At 36.5% G+C, this 20,014-nt stretch overlaps 1 protein-coding gene across 2 annotated transcripts in view; it reads left to right on the forward strand.

Moving 5' to 3' along the window:
- The window catches only part of CERT1 (ceramide transporter 1), a 146,405-nt gene that overhangs the window by 93,328 nt on the left and 33,063 nt on the right, over nucleotides 1–20,014 (forward strand). For both annotated transcript variants that reach the window (XM_010352831.2, XM_010352834.2), the window contains exons 6-8: nucleotides 6,312–6,395; nucleotides 8,504–8,661; nucleotides 14,398–14,490. In XM_010352831.2, coding sequence (XP_010351133.1) covers nucleotides 6,312–6,395; nucleotides 8,504–8,661; nucleotides 14,398–14,490 — 335 coding nt within the window. The remainder of the gene's footprint in view (nucleotides 1–6,311; nucleotides 6,396–8,503; nucleotides 8,662–14,397; nucleotides 14,491–20,014) is intronic.

Here is a 20,014-nt window from a genome sequence, read left to right on the forward strand (position 1 = left end):
TTAATTTTTAAATTTTTTGTAGAGACGAGGTCTCGCTATGTGGCCCAGGCTGGTCTTTGAACTCCTGGCCTCAAGGGATTCTCCCACCTCAACCGCCCAAAATACTGGAATTACAGGCTTGAGCTGTTGTGCCTGGCCTTGAAGTCCTTTCTATTTGTTAATATAAAAACTTTTAATAAAGGTTTTGGCTCGTTAATGTGTGATTTTTTTTTCCCCCTCTAAAAATAAAAAACGTCTGAACTTCTGTTTCTCCTTCATTAAAAAAGAGTACCTTTTAATCAATTTAAATGTTACAGATTAGCTTTATTATACTTGCAAGTAGTCCTTTAAACAAAAACAGGGTACATATAGAATATGATGCCTTGTTTATCTTTTTTTTTTTTGAGACGGAGTTTCATTCTTGTTGTCTAGGCTGGAGTGCAATGGCACAATCTCGGCTCACCGCAACCTCCGCCCCCTAGATTCAAGCGATTCTCCTGACTCAGCCTCCCTAGTAGCTGGGATTATAGGCATGTTCCACCACGCCCGGCCAATTCTGTATTTTTAGTAAAGACAGAGTTTCTCCATGTTGGTCAGGCTGGTCTCAAACTCCCGACTTCAGATGATCCGCCCACCTCGGCCTCCCAAAGTGCTGGGATCACAGGTGTGAGCCACTATGCCTGGCCAGTGCCTTGTTTATCTTAATGGTCCATACCAATAGTGTATAGTATTAGAAGGACAAAAGTGATGGTGAAAAAGTAGAAGTTGGGATGCGGTGATAACCACGTTGTGTAGATGACTTAAAAAATAGTATTAGACATTACACTGAATCTTTTCTGCTACATGTTTAAATAAATAGCAAAATGTAGACTGATATATTAGTTTGCTAGGGCTGCCATATCAAAGTACCACAGACTGGGTGGCTTAAACAACAGATTCATTTTCTCACAGTTTTGAGATAAAGGTATTGGCAGGGTTTGTTTCTTCGGAGGGCCATGAGGGAAAAACCTGTTCCAGGCCTCTCTCCTTGGCTTATAGGTAGCCAACTTCTCCCTATATCTTCACATCATCATCTTTCCCTTTGTATGTATCTATGTCCAAATTTCCTCTGCATATTGTACAGTCATAGTGGATTAGTGCCCATCCTAATGACCCCATTTTAACTTAATTACTGCTTTACAAACCTTGTCTCCAAATAACAGCCATATTCTAAGGTACTGGAGATTAAGGACTTCAACATATGAATTTCTGAGACACAATTCAGCCCATAACAACTGATTTCCCTACAAATGTTATTTATGAGATACCAACTGATTGATTGATCCTTTGATTTTTATTTGAGACGTGGTCTTCCTCTGTCACCCAGGCTGGAGTGCAGTGGTACAATCTTGGCTCACTGCAACCTCCGCCCCCAAGGCCCAAGCAGTCCTCCTGCCTCAGCCTCCCCAAGTGGTTAGGACTACAGGCGTGCACCACCACGCCCAGCTAATTGTTGTATTTTTTGTAGAGACAGGGTTTTGCCATGTTGCCCAGGCTGGTCTCAAACTCCTGAGCTCAAGCAATCTGCTTGCCTCTGCCTCCCAAAGTGCTGGGATTACAAGCGTGAGCCACCTGCTCAGCCTGAAATACTGATGTTTTTAAGAATACATGCTGGGTATAAGGACATGGACCATAATTTCCTACTTGGCAGAGCAGAGTTGCTGACCTGAGTTTAAAGGATCTCTGTGGATATACTGTCATTAAATTATTAAAACTAAGTTTATGACGTAAATAATTTTAAGAATCACTGTCTGTCTTTATGTATATCATTCAGTAAGATTTAATGAACATTTTAAGTCTAGATACTCTGGGAATTACAGAAGTGGCAGACATCACCTCTTACCTAAACACATTGTTTAATTTTAAAAACAATACATATATACCACATTAAAAGTAAAATTTCTTCTAATCTTGCTCTTCTATTTATTGTTTAATGAAGTAGATTTCTCAACATTTCTCAACACCTGTTTCCTCAACTATAAAATGGTTATTATATCTAGCACCTGTGATTGTGAGACTTAAATGATAATGTATATGTTAGCACTATGTTTAAAAGCAAAAACTCAAATAATAGCTGTTATTAATATGGTTAATTTGGATTATTGCTGGAGTGACAGGAAGCAGAAATGTACAAGATCCAAAGGTGGGATTTAGCCTAACAGACTTGAATGTTGGTAAGGGAGACCAGTCTGACTGGAATGGAGGAACTTTGTATTAGGATGATGGTTTCAAACCATGTGAGATATCCCTAAGAGTTCTATAAAGTTGCTTCAAGGATGCACAAGGAGTTATTTTAGGGAAAAAAAGGGAAGTCCACTCTTTTAGCTTATTTTCATCATTTTTATATATTACTGGCCTTAAAAATATATTTTAAAAAGCTTTAAAAAGCTGAAAATCACTGTTTGATGCTGGTAGGCTATTAGGTGGAGAATATTGAACACAGAAACAGTTGCGATTTAATCTAAAAAATAATTTTCACATTGGTAATTTGAAAAGTTACTGTTTAGGCAAGGATATAAGTTGAAGTTAATATTTTTGAAAGATTAATCATTGTAGGTAATTGTAACATAGATTAGATAGAATGGTGAGAGACTTTAGATAGGAGAAAATCATGTGGTAACCAATTGTAGCAATGTAAACATCTGTAAATGAACCCCTAGATAAGTATGAAGAATAGAGGAAATCCATTAGAGGGGAGTTACCATGATTAATTTTTGTAATGTTTATAGTATTCCCCATGTACTATGTTAAATACTTTAATTATCTGAATATAATTTTATAATAACCTTATGTAGGTATAAGTATTAAGCCCTTTTTATAGACGAGAGAACTGCACAGAGAAGCTAAGCAACAATGTTAGCATAGCTGGTTTGTTTATGGAACTACTTTTAGTAATAGACATTTCTTTAGAGAAATCATATAGGAGATGTGAACCTAGTGTTAGTATAAGAAGTCACAGGAAAATAAGGAGTCATTAGCATAAAAATAGTTGGAGTCATAACAGTGAATAAAATGCCCATGGGGTAGAAGGATAAATATCTGAGGAAGGAGACTTGAAGTTTGCCCACAGCTAAAGAGTAAAAGGAAATTTAATTTTTAAAACGAACATAATATAGGGTCATGTTAGCAAGATGTGAGAATCATCAAGGCTGTTTGGTCTTGTCAAGTAGAAATTTGACATGTAAGCATGAGCAGTGTCATACAGCCTAGACGTCAAGAAAGAGATGGGAGCAAACCATAAAAACAGATTTTATTAAACAGTAGTTAACCTTTGAAAAACTTTTGTTTTTGTTTTTGTTTTCTTTGAGACAGGGTCTTGTTCTGTCGCCCAGACATGAGTGCAGTGGTGCACTCATAGCTGCAGTCTCGAACTCCTGGGCTGTTTTGTAGAGATGAGGTCTTGCTGTTTCCCAGACTGGTCTCAAACTCCTGACGTCAAGTGATCCTCCCACTTAGGCCTCCCAAAGTGCTGGGATTACAGGCTTGAGCCACCACGCCCAGCCTGAAAAAACTATGTCTGTTTTGGGGTTGGAGGGTTATGGTAAAGGGGTAGAGGAAGATTTATAATGCTGGTGGCTGAGAAATATTTGGGTGGCAAAAATAAATAGTAGTTTGGCTGATATTGTAATCATCTCGGGAAGCTTTAAAAAAGAAATAATTGTATCATACCCTTCACCGTAGTCTCAACTAAACCAGAATATTCAGGGGTTGAGGGGAGAGAGATTAAGGTTTTGTTCTTTAAAAGTTCCTTAATAGGCCAGGCGCGGTGGCTCAAGCCTGTAATCCCAGCACGTTGGGAGGCTGAGACAGGTGGATCACGAGGTCAGGAGATCGAGACCATCCTGGCTAATACGGTGAAACCCCGTCTCTACTAAAAAATACAAAAAATTAGCCGGGCGAGGTGGCGGGCGCCTGTACAGTCCCAGCTACTCGGGAGGCTGAGGCAGGAGAATGGCATGAACCCAGGAGGCGGAGCTTGCAGTGAGCTGAGATCCAGCCACTGCACTCCAGCCTGGGCGACAGAGCAAGACTCAAAAAAAAAACAAAAACCAAAAAAAAAAAAAGTTCCTTAATAGGTAGATAACCAAAAGTTCCTTGATACGTGGATACCCTCTCTTGTAGAAGTATGAGCTAGCATTATAAACAAACCTTCTGAAGGCAGAAGGAAAGCACAGCAGAAAGCGGAAAACAAATGCTGTATAGAAGGCTTTTGAGTTTTCCAAGAAGGCTTTTGAGTTTTCCAAGAAAACAAGTCCTTCAAATTGGGAGAATAGGTCAAATCTAGAGCAAACAAAATATCTGCTGCTACTGTAGAAAAGAATGCATGAAGGTAGAATTGAAGAGTGAGTAACAAACTGCTTTAATTTTTCATTGATATGATGCAAAAAAAGTAGGGAAATTTGAAAAGGCCCCAGGAAGTCAGGATCTCAAAAGGTACTTGAAGGTCATCTTTATGGGATTATGCCAGGGGACTAATTTAGGATAGTCGTATTGTAACTTCAACTGATGGTCAGCATAGTTTTTTATCTGAATATGGTTTAAAAATAATGTATCTAAAGACATTCCACAGCATATTTATTGAGCATATCAGATCTTACTCATCTTTGTATTTTCACTGGTAATCAAGGTATGCTCATATTGAAGTCTATAGGAATGATGGAAGTGGAAAAGAAAAAGAATTAAATATTGAGATCATAGCCAGGTAGAAATGAATACAAGGTATTAATAGATAATGGCAGTTTATGATTTGTAAAAGTTGTTATAGATGATTGGCAACATTTTCAAGTGATTATTAAAAAACAAAATCGTCGACTAATTAGAAAATGGCAGTACAGAAGATTTTCCATGGTGATTCCTACCATTTAATCAAAGGAAGGAAATAAGGTATCGAATTGGACTCTGCATCCATAAAAAAGACAGCTAAGATAGATGAGATGTTCCTTATAGAGACATGGTGCTCCTGAGGTAAAAAGATAAAGGCAGTAAGTAAGACATTAGTTTAAAATGTAGATTCCTTCTTTATAAAGAGAGTTCCTCAAAAGATAGATAAAGGAGCCATGTAGGCTGGGTGCAGCGGCTTACACCTGTAATCCCAACATTTTTAGAGTCAGAGGTGGGCAGATTCCTTGAGCTCAGGAGTTCGAAACCGGCCTGGGCAACATGGTGAAACCTCGTCTCTACAAAAATTAGCTGGGCTGGTGGTGTGCGAGGCTGGATTGCTTAAACCCGGGAGGTGGAGGCTGCAGTGAGCTGAGATCGTGCCACTGCACTCCAGCCTGGGCAACAGAGCCAGACTCTGTCTCACAAGAAGAAGAAGAAGCCGTGAAAAGCTTGATAAAAGCAGCAAATAATGTTGGGAGCTAAGATGCAGGAATTTGCATTATGAATGGAATGCATAGTACAGAGAATTAAAGTATGTGAGGTAGTAGAAGAAGGGATAGCATGTAGAAGAAAGAGATGTTAAAGTGGAACAAAAGAGATTCTGTTTTTTCTGCCATTAGAGAAGCTAAAAGGGATGTCCGGGTACAGATATACACTGGGATGAATGAAAATTGATATCATATCTGCAAGTCATTTTATTTTCCCTGCACCTCCAGAAATAGTATATTTAAGAACTCTCGGCTGGGTGCGGTCACTCACGCCTATAATCCCAGCACATTGGGAGGCTGAGGCAGGCAGATCACGGGTTCAGGAGTTCAAGACCAGCCTGGCCAACATAGTGAAACCCCTTCTCTACTAAAAATACAAAAATATTAGCCGGCTGTGGTGGCACACACCTGTAGTCCTAGCTACTTGGGAGGCTGAGACAGGAGAATTGCTTGAACCTAGGAGGCAGAGGTTGTAGTGAGCGGAGACCATGCCATTGCACTCCAGCCTGGGTGACAGAGTGAGACTCCATCTACAAAAAAGAACTCTCAGAGGCAAGCTAAGGTGTCTTCTGCATAGAAGGTACCTTTTAATAGTCCTGCTCAGTCCTTCTGGTCCTGTTACAGAGTTGAAATGGCCCCATGTAAGGGAGCAAGATAGAGGAAGACTACAGGGTGAAATAAATCATAACTCAGTAACCTTCCCTTACACAAATGAGAATGAATGTGGTTTAAAAATAGTGTATCTAAAGACATTCCACCACATATTTATTGAGCATACCTTGATTACCAGTGAAAATACAAAGATGAGTAAGACTTCGTACTCACAAAATCAGAATCCAGAGTAAAATGACTCAGTTGAACATAAGAATAGACATTAATTTCTGTTTCTTTTCATCCTAATTTCCTTAAATATATTTTATTTAGTGGTAGAAGATGATGAAGATGACTTTCCTACAACGCGTTCTGATGGCGACTTCTTGCATAATACCAACGGCAATAAAGAAAAGTGTAAGTAATACATTTTTCTCCTCAGCTGGATAAAGTATACTTTCAGAAGTTACATAACAACTCACAAAGAATAATTACCTGATTGATTAATTTTTTAAAAAGCAATAGAACTGCTGGAATCCAAGTGAAAATTGCTTCCAAGACATGTAGGTAAAAATCACATTCTGACATTATGTAATAATGGTAACTTTTACATATGCATGTCCAGCTGTCCCAACATCATTTGCTGAAAGGACAATTTTTTTTCCCTTGTCTTGGCACCTTTGTGAAAAACTGATAGACTGTAAATGCGAGTGTTTATTTCTGCACGCTCAATTCTGGTGAGTTGATGTACATGTCTATTCTTATTAAGAAAATACAAGCTTTAAAAAAGCTTTATTGAAATATAATTGACATACCATTTAAAGTGTATAATTTGACAAATTTGAATATTTTCATAAAACCGTCAACACAATCAGTTCTTCTCATTGCTCAGTAGTGTTTTATGGTATAGATATACCATAGTTTGTGTATCTAGTCATTCACTGGTAGATATTTGGGTCAGTTACAGTTTTGACTATTACAAATAAAACTGCTATGAGATTCATAGACAGTTCTTTTCATGGAAATTTATTTTATTTATTTTGGGTAAATACCTAGGAGTAGAATGTTCTAATTGTATGGCAGATGTGTATGTGTTTAATTTTTAAAGAAACTGCCAAACTGTTTTTTACCAGCCACATATGAGAGTTCCAGTTCCTCCACATCCCCACCAGCACTTAATATGGTCAGTCTTCAAATTTCAGTCATTCTAATAGGTGTGTAGGGATATGTCATTGTGGTTTTAGTTTGCATTTCCATACTAACTAGTGATATTAAGCATCTTTTTGTGTTTTTATTTGCCATTTATATCTTCTCTTTGGTGAAGTGTGTGTTCACATTTTTTGCTCATGTTGGGGTTGGTGTTTATTATTATTTTTTATTTTTTATTTGTTTTTTGAGACGGAGTTTCGCTCTTGTTGCCCAGGCTGGAGTGCGGTGGGGTGATCTCGGCTCGCCGCACCCTCCACCTCCTGGTTTCAAGCGATTCTCCTGCTTCAGCCTCTTGAGTAGCTGGAATTACAGGCATACACCACCACACCCGGCTAATTTTGTATTTTTAGTGGAGACGAGGTTTCTCCATGTTTGTCAGGCTGGTCTCAAACTCCCAGCTTCAGGTGATCCGCCCACCTTGGCCTCCCAAAGTGCTGGGATTACAGGCGTGAGCCACCGCATCAGGCCGTTGTTTATTATTAGTGAGCTTTGAGGTTACTTCATAATTCTGGATAGAAGTCCTTTATTAAACATATGCCACACAAGATTTTCTCCCAGTTTGTGGCTTATCTCTTTATCCTCTTAAGAGTATTTTCAAGAGCAGAAATTTTACATTTTGATTAAGTTTGACAATTTGTTCTTTAATGGGTTATACCTTTACTGTCATATCTCTAATAGTTTTTAAAGTCAAAAGTGTCATTTCATTTATAAGGATTCTACTAAAATGATTTCTTATTAACTATAGAATATTACGCTTTCTTGTTTGCATCTTTGAGTTTTAAGATTTTTTGTTTAATTCAAAAACTAACCATGAATTAAAATGATAAAATTGAAACGTAAAAGGCATTGAGTTTAAGTAAGTGCATTGGTCCTGGATTTAAATTTGTATGTTTATTTTTAAATTGTATATTATTTTATTAGGTTCTTTAGTTTATCTTCAGAGAGTTTTTAAGTTCTAGGTTTTTCAAAATATAAGGTAGTTCTTGCCATAATTAGGTCCTACTCTAAGCTGTCAGAATGTTATTGTTAAAGTATTGCTCCTCCTACCATTTGATTAATTGGGTGCAGCACAGCAAATAAATTTCAGGAAACAGAATCTAGAAAAAAAAAAAGGACTTGAAAGTACATATGCTGCCGCAAAGCTTCTTTGCTCATAGAGCTTGCATAGGAGATTTTTAAATGTTAGCCTACAGGAGGAAAATTAAAATCCCAAAATCTGCTCTGACTTGCTAATTTTCTAAACAGTTTCTAATCTTAAATTGTGATGAATTATTTCTTCATTAGAAATATTTTCAGTAAATAACTTTAATTTTCAGTATTTCCACATGTGACACCAAAAGGAATTAATGGTATAGACTTTAAAGGGGAAGCGATAACTTTTAAAGCAACTACTGCCGGAATCCTTGCAACACTTTCTCATTGTATTGAACTAATGGTTAAACGTGAGGACAGCTGGCAGAAGAGACTGGATAAGGTAAGACTAGTTTTTTTTTTCCTTTTAAAAATAATCACATTTTAAGTTTTATGTATTGTTTGAATATGTAAACCAAGCTAACTTCTTAGGGAAGAATCTTGGGTTGATAGAAATAGCAGATGATACTAGTACTCTGAAGCTTTATGGGCATCTTAAACTCATTTGCCTAACAAGATTCACCAGTTACTTGTTAAATTACTATACAGTATGCTTTCTTGAAAGATTTGCTATAAAAGTTTTTGTGATGATGTTAGTAATGATTTGGAATAGAAGTGTTGAGCCATTTAACATTACCTACCTTTAAGTGTATGATGTATGAAACTGCATTTAAGGCATACGAACTAACTTATATGCCAATTTACAAAGGTAAACATTTACTTATTACAATAATACTCATGTTTTTTTTCCATGGTCAGTGATATCATTTAACATACATTATGTTGTTTGAGCATTTGCCCTATGTTCACATTTTCCCACCTTTGTTTAAACTGCAGCACTGATAGTATTACAGTATGACTCTTTAGTTTCTAGTGTGAAGTAGGGCTCAGTGGATTTGTTAAGTAGGAAAACTTCTATTTATAATTCAGCTTTGGAAAAATAGTAAAATATTAGAATTGAAACATACCTTAAAGTTCTAGTCCAATGCCATCATTTTATAGAAGAAGGAATTGAGGCCCAGATGCTTGTCAAAAGGTGAAAAGTAACAGAGTTAGAGGCATTTTTCTCTATTTTTATATATCAGCTCTGGATACCAGATTAGACATCAGCCAGAATCATACTCATTCTGAGTTATATTGCTTGCAGAGTTTGAAGGCCTTTGAATTTGATCAGGACACTGAGGAAAGCAATGTTAGCAGTATGTGTTTAGGAAGGTTCCCGTGTTTTAGAAGAAAGGAGAACTGTTCAGAATGCACAAGTGCAGGTGAGAGTAAGCCATTTTGATTAGGAATATGTCTTCTTTTAAAACAGGCAATGAAAACATCCTTTTAAGGTATAGAAAATTTATTATCATCCTGGAGCCAGACTATTATATCTTCGAAGATTTCAACTCTGTACTCAGTGTGGATCAAATTGAATTATTAGAAGAGTCCCTGTTCACACAAAAAAACAATGTTGAAAAACATTAGACTGATGCCTGAATACATTAGACTGATGGTTCAAGAGTATCATTCAACTTGTCCAGACTAACTTATTTCCAACTTTTTGGCAACTTTCTCTCTCTTTAGTCTCTTTTTCCTTCACAAAGAGATTGTATTCTTTGGTCACATACTCTAACCACATTGCCTAAAATAAATTTTTTTAAACCTTTGTACATTATATAACACGACTTCCTGATTTTTTTAGCATTCAAGTTTATTTGCCATGTTGAAAAGGGGAGATAGATTTTTGATTGCTTTCAGCATTGTTTATCTTACCAGTTCTCTTTCTTTATTGGGTAGCAATGAGCAGAGCAAACCAAAGATCTGCAGAAAAAAATCATTTTTATTGCTTCTCCATGCAACACTCTTCACCAAAGAACAGCCAGAAAATATGGCAGTATTGGTTAAAATCTGGACACTACTGTGTTTTATAGTCTTCTTACAAATCTATCTGATGTCAAATTTTATTAACTTTTTCCACTGTAATTTTTTCTCAAGGTTGAAATAACTGGATCCCAGTTACATTTTACATGGAATGTAAGTGTGTGTGTATTTGCACATGTGTGTACACACAGTATGTGTGTGTTCATATATATATATAAAATATATGCAGGGTATGTGTGTATTTATTGGTAATCAACTCTATTCAAGAACTTTCTAATCTTTTGTATGTAGTGTGTGTGTGTGTGTGTGTATATATACACACTAAAGACTAGAAAGTCCTTGAATAGAGAAAGTTGTTTATCAACAAATATGTCTTTCAGGTAATTCTTAGAATTGAGAAAGAAAGTACAATGATAGCAATATGGTTTCACTGAAATTGTTTCATTCAGGTGCTGTGTGCTTGACTCTAAGCTAGGAATGGGAAAACAGTGATGAGCAGGAAGTAGTCTCTTTAGGGACTTAAAATCTAATGAGAACAATTAAATAGGTGATAATAACAGCTACTATTAAATTCTACTATTTAATAGTAGAATTGTCTATATTATAGTCTTACGTAGAGTTATCATGTCAGTTCCAGGATTCTTTCAGCTAATTGAAAATACTATTTTGTAGTGATGATTTTTATTGGTTACCTATAATAATAATCCTTTCTACTGTAGAAGAAGTGTACTTAATTGTTAGCCAGTCATGTCCAGGAAGACCAAAAATTCTAAAATTAGCAATTACGGTTAACAATGTTAAGGAGAGATAACCTGTTCATTGAAGATACATTTGCTTACATTATTAGACTTACAGATGTGTAATTTTACATGCATTTTCACTTTCCTGTAAGTCTTTAATATTATTGCTGTGCCGTGCATTTTTGTTTTATTCATTTAAAATATATAACATACATAGAAGGAAGTGTACCAATCTTAAGTATACTACTTGATTTTTTTAATGTTTGTATACACCCCTTTAACCATAGTCAGATCAAGATATGTAACTTTTCTAGCACCCTAGAAGGTAACTTCATGCTCCTTCCTATTCCATATCATACCACCACCCCAAGAGGTGATCATATGGTTTTAACCTATGTCATTATAGATTAGTTTTGCCTGTTCTAGGACAACATATAAATTGAATCATACAATATACTTTTGAGTCAGGCCTTCTCTTTCCCTCAACATTGGCTGTGAGATTCATTCATGTTGTTATATTTAATAGTAGTTTATTCTTTTTTATTGCTATACAGTATTTTATTCTATGATAACTTTTTATTGTATGACTTCAATTTGCTTATCTCTTTTCCTGTTGGTGAACTTTTAGGTTTTTTTCATTTTTTGGCTATCATGAATAAAACTGCTATGAGAGTTCTTGGGGCATATCTTTAGGTATATTTCTCATACCTTGGAGTAGACTTATTGATCCGTGGGGGTATGTGCTTAACTTTAGTGAATACTAATGATTTTCCAAAGTGATTAAATTAATATTTCTACCAGCAATGGGTGAGGATTCCAATTACTTTTAATTCTTGACAGCACTTGGTATTGTTAGGGTTGTGTGGGTGTGTGGGTGTTGTTGATGTTCACTCTTGACTGTACTTGGTATTATGTGTGTGTGTGTCTGTGTGTATGTGTGTGTGGTGTTGGTGTTGTTTGATTTTGGGGAGAGTCTTTCTTTTTTTTGAGAGACAGGGTCTCACTGTGTTGTCCAGGCTGGAGTGCAATGGCTATTCACAGGCACAGCCATTAGCACACTACAGCCTTGAACTCCAGGGCTCAGGTGATCCTCCTGCCTCAGCCTCCTGAATGAGCAGGACTACAAGCACATGCCACTGCACCTGGCTTAGTCATTCTGGTGGATCTGTACTCTCATTTTTTCTTTAGTACAAAAAAAATCAATTAATGAAATCTTTGGGTCTAATGAACCCATCGATTCATTGATTTCCACTGTCTTTAATGCTGATGTGATATTTAGAAGTAGTTTGCTTTTTGTGAGTTCAGTTTAGACTTTAATTTAGCCATTAAGTATAGTTATACACTGCATAACGACATTTCCATCAGTGATGGACCACATATACAACTGTGGTCCCATAATATGATAATGGAGCTGAAAAATTCCTCTTGCCTAGTGACTTCTTGATGATCCTGACCCTGTGCAGGCCTAGGCTAATGTTTGTGTTGTCTCTTAGTTTATAACAAAAAAGTTTAAATTGTAGAAAAATGCTTGTAGAATACAGTATAAAGAAAGAAAATATTTTTGTGCCGCCATACAATATGTTTATGTGTTATCTTATTACAAAAGACTCAAAAAGTTTAAAAAATTAAGTTCATAAAGTAAAAGTTACAGTAAGCTAAGGTTATTATTGAAGAAAGAACATTGTTAAATAAATTTAGTATAGCCTAAGTATGCAGTGTTTAAAAGTTTACAGTGGTGTGCAGGAATGTCCTATGCCTTCACATTCAATCACTATTCACTTACTGACTCACCCAGAGGAACTTCAAATCCTGCAAGCTCCATTCATAAGTGCCCTATACAAGTATACTGTTTTTTATCCTTTATATCATATTTTTCCTGTGCCTTTTCTGTTTAGATTCACAAATACTTACCATCATGTTAAAATTGCCTACAGTATTCAGTGCAGTCACATGCTGTAAATGTTTATAGCCTAGATGTGTAGGGAGGCTATACCATCTAGGTTTATATAAGTACACTCTATGATGTCTGTACAAGAATTAAGTCGTCAGTGACACATTTCTCAGACCGTATCCCCGTGGTGAAGTAACACGTGACAGTAAATTCATGTGGCTTTCATCAGCCTACTTTAGATCACAAGCATAATCTGTTTTCTTATGATTTTTGATGCTCACACTCTTCAGAGTAGTGTCTTTTTGGGAATAAGGGGAAATAGGAAGAGCTGTTTAACATTTCCTATTGCCAGTGTGTCCATGAATCCTGGTTTGACCAAGGCAGTTCTTAATCAGCAAGATTATTACTGACATTCCCTTTCACTTTCAGAAGTGTCATGCTTAGATTAGCCAATAGGGGGACCAAGCAAATCAGTCTTTTAGAAAATGGAATTTGGACAAGATTAAAAAAGAAAGAAAGAAAAGAAAAAAGCCATGTATGACTCTACTTGAAGGAATAAAAGCATTAGATTATTTACAAACATAATGGACTCCAGTATCAGTTTTGACCCAGTGAACCCCATTGTTGTGGAAATAAGTTTTATATGGGACTAGCCTTTGTTATTTTAAGTGTTGACCTTGGGTCTTTTAACCTTTTAGAGCTATAGGCCCTATCATTAAAAGGAGAGTGTTAAAATAGACCTGAAGTATTTTTCAACTCCAAAATACTGTCTTAAGCAGCAGTGAGAAAGTATAAGAAGGTTTTCTTTCTTAGAATATCTTTTTAGAATTCATTGATCCCACCTACTGAGTTCTTTTCTGGTATTACTTGCTGTTTTTCTTCATACCAAAATAAATGTATCTCTTACTGGGGTTGGTGGGAAGGGGAAATACAACAATGTATAATAGGTATTTCTGATGCTAATTTACCTGGGATTTGTTTTTTTTTTCTTAAGTATACATGCAGTGACTTAACCATTTAAACACATCTACTTTTAAGGATGTGTTTTTAGTGATGATTTAAATTGTAGGTTGTGGCCAGGTGCAGTGGCTCACACCTGTAATCCCAGCACTTTGGGAGGCTGAGGATGGTGGATCACGAGGTCAGGAGTTCGAGAAAAGCCTGGCAAACATAGTGAAACCCCATCTCTACTAAAAATACCAAAGTTACCTGGGTATGGTGGCACGCGCCTGTAGTCCCAGCTACTTGGGAGGCTGAGGCACGAGAAGTGCTTGAACCCAGGAGGCAGAGGTTGCAGTGAGCCGAGAACATGCCATTGCACTCCATCCTGGGTGACAAAGTGAGACTCCATCTCAAAAAATACATACATACATCCATACATACATAGTAGGTTGTAAGTGATTTATATCCTAGAGAAAAGTGTTTTCTTGGGCAGAATAATACTCTTTATTTTTCACAGGAGTGTAATTTTTTTGTATCAAATTATAAAATTTCAGTGAAATGTAGAGGAATTCCACCTAAAAGACTTCATTGTAATTAAAATGCCTGCCTCAAATTACAAATTTTCACTTCTTTTTAATAGGAAACTGAGAAGAAAAGAAGAACAGAGGAAGCATATAAAAATGCAATGACAGAACTTAAGAAAAAATCCCACTTTGGAGGACCAGATTATGAAGTATGAATTTATATTTTGATCTTAGAGAAACACATAGGTCATGTCTATCACAAAAGTGAATTTTTAATAATAGTTTTGTAACTTTATTCTAAATATATAATTTTTTCCTCAGTGTTTATGTTAATTCAGTGTATATTTCATGATATATAAATGCCAGGCATACTCAAATATATATTTCTTAATGCCTACAAAGTTTAGGCTTTAAAAGTCTTAGTATTAGGCCTGTTCACTTCATAAGACAAATTTTTATCTCCCCTGTAAAGATCATTTTTAATGTTATCTACTTTTTTTTTTTAACATAAAAGGAAGCTATAAAGGAAAACTCTGAGTGCTTTTCAGACAAAAGATTTTAGTCTGTACTATACTGTGAGATCTTATCCATAGCTGAACATAAACTGTTCTTATTGTCTTTGTTTGGAAATATCTGAAGCCAGCTTTTTTCTCCTTGTGTTTATTTGTTAAGCAGGTAATAAAATCTCCTTCTCCACATATATATATACACACATACGTTAAAATCTTATAAGCTATCTTTCTATATTAAGAGAAAAAAATGTGTAAGAAATATATTTGGTAATTGCCATTAAACAACGTTGAGACTAGGTGCACTGGCTCACGTCTGTAATCCCAACACTTTGAGAGGCCAGGGCAGGAGGATTGCTTGAGGCCAGGAGTTCAAGACCAACCTGGACAGCATAGCAAGACCTCATCTCTACAAAATAAAATATAAAAATTATCTGGGTGTAGTGGCACATGCCTGTACTCCCAGCTACTGAGGAGCCCAGGACTGCAGTGAGCTATGATTGCACCACTCCACTCCAGGCTGGGTGACAGAGTAAGACTTTGTCTCTTAAAAAAAAAAAAGGTGTTGGCCAGAACAGGTGGGTCATGCCTGTAGTCCCAGCACTTGGGAGGCCGGGGCTGGGGGATCACAAGATCAAGAGCTCAAGACCAGCCTGGCCAATATGGTGAAACTCCATCCCTACTAAAAAAATACAAAAATTAGCCAGGCGTGGTGGCAAGTGACTGTCGTCCCAGCTACTCTGGAGGCTGAGGCAGGAGAATCACTTAAACCCAGGAGGCAGAGATTGCAATGAGCCGAGATTGTGCCACTGCACTCCAGCCTGGGCAACAGAGCGAGACTCTGTCTCAAAAAAAAAAAAAAAAAGGGGGGGGGGTTGCTATTTCTGAAATGAGCAGTTAAAAATGGGATATCAGGGAGTATCATTGAGGTGGAACAGAAGAATAAAGTAGTTGTAGTTATATTTATGAAAACAGAAGAAAAATTTCTTGCTACTTTTGCTCTAGAAAGGAAAACTAAACAGCTGCTCTGCTGTTGCTGAATTTTTTTATATTGGAATCAATTTCCAACTGTGAGTACATTCTGATGAGACTTAAATTGCAATATTTTTTAACTGTTCTCAATTTATCCCTTCTAAAATGTATTAGAATTACATAATTAGCTATCCTCTGAGGTTTTAATATGAGGTATTATGATGATTATTTTTATTCTGAAACTAAACAAATTATTTTGCTATTTTAGGATTATTATTTTGGAAGAAATACCAACTTTTTAAAGTACCTTATTTTTTAATATTATAAATAAAACATATATTCATTATAGGAAGATTATACAAATAAGCCAATAAAGCCCATGTTTTAAATTTAACAATACTTGTACAGTTTATCATCTACCAGTAGTATGTAAGTATAATTTGTATACATATTTATCTCTGCTTCGATCAACACAGGTTTTTTTTTTTTTTTTCCATGTGGAGAGGACGGGGTGGAGGGAAGAGGGCCCTTGTGCTAGGTACATGCATTTACTAGTTTCAAAGCCAAAAAATTGCTTTATGTATGTGATTTAGCATTTTAAAAATTATGTTTATCAGACATTCTTTTTTTATTTTTTAATTTTATTTTACATTGGAAGTACACACGCATATTTGTGTACTTCCAGTATATTGCATGCTGGTAGAGATTGGGCTTCTAGTGTGCCCATTACCCAAATAGTGAACATTATACCAAATAGCTAATTTTTTAACTCTCACCCCTCCCTCCCACCCTTCCTTCTTTTAGAGTCCCTAGTGTCTGTCGTTTCCATCTTTATGTCTGTGTGTACCTATTATTTAGCTCCCACTCATAAATGAGAACATGTAGTATTTGATTTTCTGTTTCTGAGTTAATTTGTTCCGGGACCAAACTGAGGGTCGAGTTGCTATTTCTGCGGCCCAATAACAAGATGCAGATAAACTGGAGAGGAAGAGAGTTATTTCTGTAACTGGTTACAGGGAGAAGGCCTGAACATCATCACCAGACCAACTCCAAATTACAAAGTTTTCCACAGCTTATATACCTTCTAAGCTATATGTCTACCTGTAAGTGTGCATTCATCTAAAGACCTAAGTTATTAACTTCTTTTAATCTATAACTAAGGTCTGAGTCCTGAAGACCTTCCTTTGGAGCCTTGGAAAAGTGCTAGGGTGATTACCCTTATCATATCTCCTACTAAATCATATAGGTTTGAGGAGTTCCTTCAGACCGCTAATAAACTTGTTTGTGGAGGACTGGTGAGTTTCTTCAGACCCACGGTCAAACTTGTTTAATCCTAAGTGGGTCCTATTAAGAATTCCTTTATTATTTTGTCATGCTTTAAGGCCCAGGAAAGGCCTAGGCAAAACTCTTGATGGACTTTTGTTACATGCCAGCTTTTGTATAAGGGCACTGGCTTTTAATATTTGACTTAAACACTCAGTCAGTACTGAAACGGTTGTTAGTGAGACCTGGCCTGTGAGAAGTTCACTTTGGATAATGGCCTCCAGCTCCATCCATGTTGCTGCAAAGGATATGATTTCATTCTTTTTTATGGCTGCCACATTTCTTTTTTAATGAATAACTTGTCCATGTCCTTTAGTGGTTTTTTGGGGGTTTTTTCCTATTGATTTAGAAGATGTGTAGAATTTGCCTTTTTTTAATTTTATTTTTTTCTTTCATAACTTAAAAAGTTTGGTAGATTTTGCCATATAAAAGTTTTAAACCTTCGTGTAATTAACTTCCTCAGTCCTTTGATCTACTTTCCTCCACATTTGGTATCATGCTTAGAAGGGCATTTTCTACTTCAAATCGTTATTTATATTTTCTCATTTTTTATTTTCCAGTGGTCTCTTCTACATATATTAATACATCTGGAGTTTTTAAAATAATGGTACAATGTAGAAACCTATTTTATTCCACTAGCATTTGTTGAATAAACATCCTTTATTCACCTATTTGAAATGCACTTTACTCTTTCTTAGCGAAGAAACTGGTTAAGGGTACTTTTTTTTTTCTCACTAAGTTAAATATACAATTCTTATATAAACTGGGAACTGTTTTTACACTTTCCCTTCTTCCTTTTGGAGTTTCGAACCATCTATCTTTTCTTGTTATTGATATTATAGTCGTATGGGTTTTAGACACTTATTTTTCAAACTATGACTCTTTTTGGTTATAATCAGACATTCATGATGTTCTAATTATAAAAAAAGATTTAAGTGTTTCTGACTTCTGTAGCCTCAGAAATTACTTTATAATCTTGAATTTATTCTGTAAGACTTACCACAATGTGGCTGGGCGCAGTAGCTCACATCTGTAATCCCAGCACTTTGGGAGGCTGAGGCGGGGAGATCGCCTGAGGTCAGGAGTTCAAGACCAGCCTGGCCAACGTGGTGAAACCCCATCTCTACTAAAAATGTAAAAATTAGGCGGGCTTGGTGGTGTGCGCCTGTAGTCCCAGCTACTCAGAAGTTTGAGGCAGGGGAATTGCTTGAACCAACAGGCGGAAGCTGCAGTGAGCCGAGACCTCGCTCCTGCACTCCAGTCTGGGAGACGGACAGACTCCATCTCAAAAAAAAAAAAAAACAAAAAACGACTTACCATAATATAGGGTACTTCACTAAGCTTGGAGAATACAATACAACAAGAAACAAGGCTTATAAGGATCCTGCCTAAGGGCCCTACCTGAATGCATAATGGGAACAAAGACTAATAGACAATTATCGTAATACATGTCATGAAACACTTAAAGCAGGGAAGGTGTTGAATCAGAGATGTCTTTCCGGAGGAAAGAACCTCTTAGCAGAACCTTAAGAATGAGTAAATTGAGTAGAGAGTGTTTTCCAGAAGTCAGAAGTAAAAGTATTTTTCCTCAGGCAACTGAAAGTAGTTCTCTTTGGAAGGTAGAGCCTCCACAAATTGAGAGGAAAGAATGGTTAAGAGACTGACTGTAAAGATCGACAAGAATTAGTTCAGATCCTGAGACAGTAGGTTTTAATCAAGAAAATGACATTTTCAGATTTGCAGTTTAGAAAACTCATTCTCCCTGCAGTAAAAAGAATGGATTGAAGGTAACAATTGTGACTGGGCACTTGGACACTTTCTGTATAATAGAGATGAGAGTTGCAGGTGGCCTAAATTAGAGCCAAAGCAGGAGGAATAGAGAGGCACTGACAAATGAGATATAGTAATCCCCCCCGTATCAGTGGTTAGGGGGATACATTACAAGACCCCCCCAGTAACTGCAGATAGTACTGAATCCTGTATACACTATGTTTTTTCCTATATGTACTATGTTTTTTCCTATACGTGTGTACCTGTGATAAAGTTTAATTTTTATTTTAACAATAACAAAATAGAATTGTAACACCGTATTATAGTAAAAAGTTATATGAATGTAGTCTCTTTCTCTCTCAAAGTATCTTACTGTATATAAACCACAGAAAACAAAACCACAGAGAGGGGAGACTATTGTATTTGGAAAGTAGAATTGAAGGGTGTGATGATTGAATGAGGGAAAAGGAAGGAATCCAAGATTAGGCCCAGGTTTCTGCAGATAGGTGTGGAGATAGGAGAAGAGGTGAGTCATATGAGGAAGTCTTCTATGTTAGATACAAAGATCTAACCCTTAGAAGAGAGGTAGTCTGGCTGTGAATTTAAGAGTCATCAAAGGATGACTGAAGCATTGGATATAAATAAGAATACTGTGGGTAGAGCAAGTATGGAACCCTGAGGAACACCAACATTTAAAGGACAGGCAGAGAAGGGGAAACCTGCAAAGGAGTCCCCCAACCACTGATACGGGGGGATTACTATATGTAATTTGTCAGTGCCTCTCTATTCCTCCTGCTTTGGCTCTAATTTAGGCCACTTTCAACTCTCATCTCTATTATACAAAAAGTGTCCAAGTGCCCAGTCACAATTGTTACCTTCAATCCATTCTTTCTACTGCAGGGAGAATGAGTTTTTAAACTGCAAATCTGAAAATGTCATTTTCTTGATTAAAACCTACTGTCTCAGGATCTGAACTAATTCTTGTTGATCTTTATAGTCAGAGAACTCTTCAAGGAGAGTTGTTAACATAAGAAATGCTGTGCTAAAGGGCAGATAAGTAGCTCCTGCCCTTAGTAAGCATGATGAGATAAAAGGGTTTTTTTAAGTCCCTTTTAATAAAGAAAATTTTGTGCCAATTACTTCAGTTCTTCTCCCAAAA

Source organism: Rhinopithecus roxellana, chromosome 3 (genome assembly GCF_007565055.1).
Source record: "Rhinopithecus roxellana isolate Shanxi Qingling chromosome 3, ASM756505v1, whole genome shotgun sequence".
In the NCBI taxonomy this organism is placed as follows: Eukaryota; Metazoa; Chordata; class Mammalia; order Primates; family Cercopithecidae; genus Rhinopithecus; species Rhinopithecus roxellana.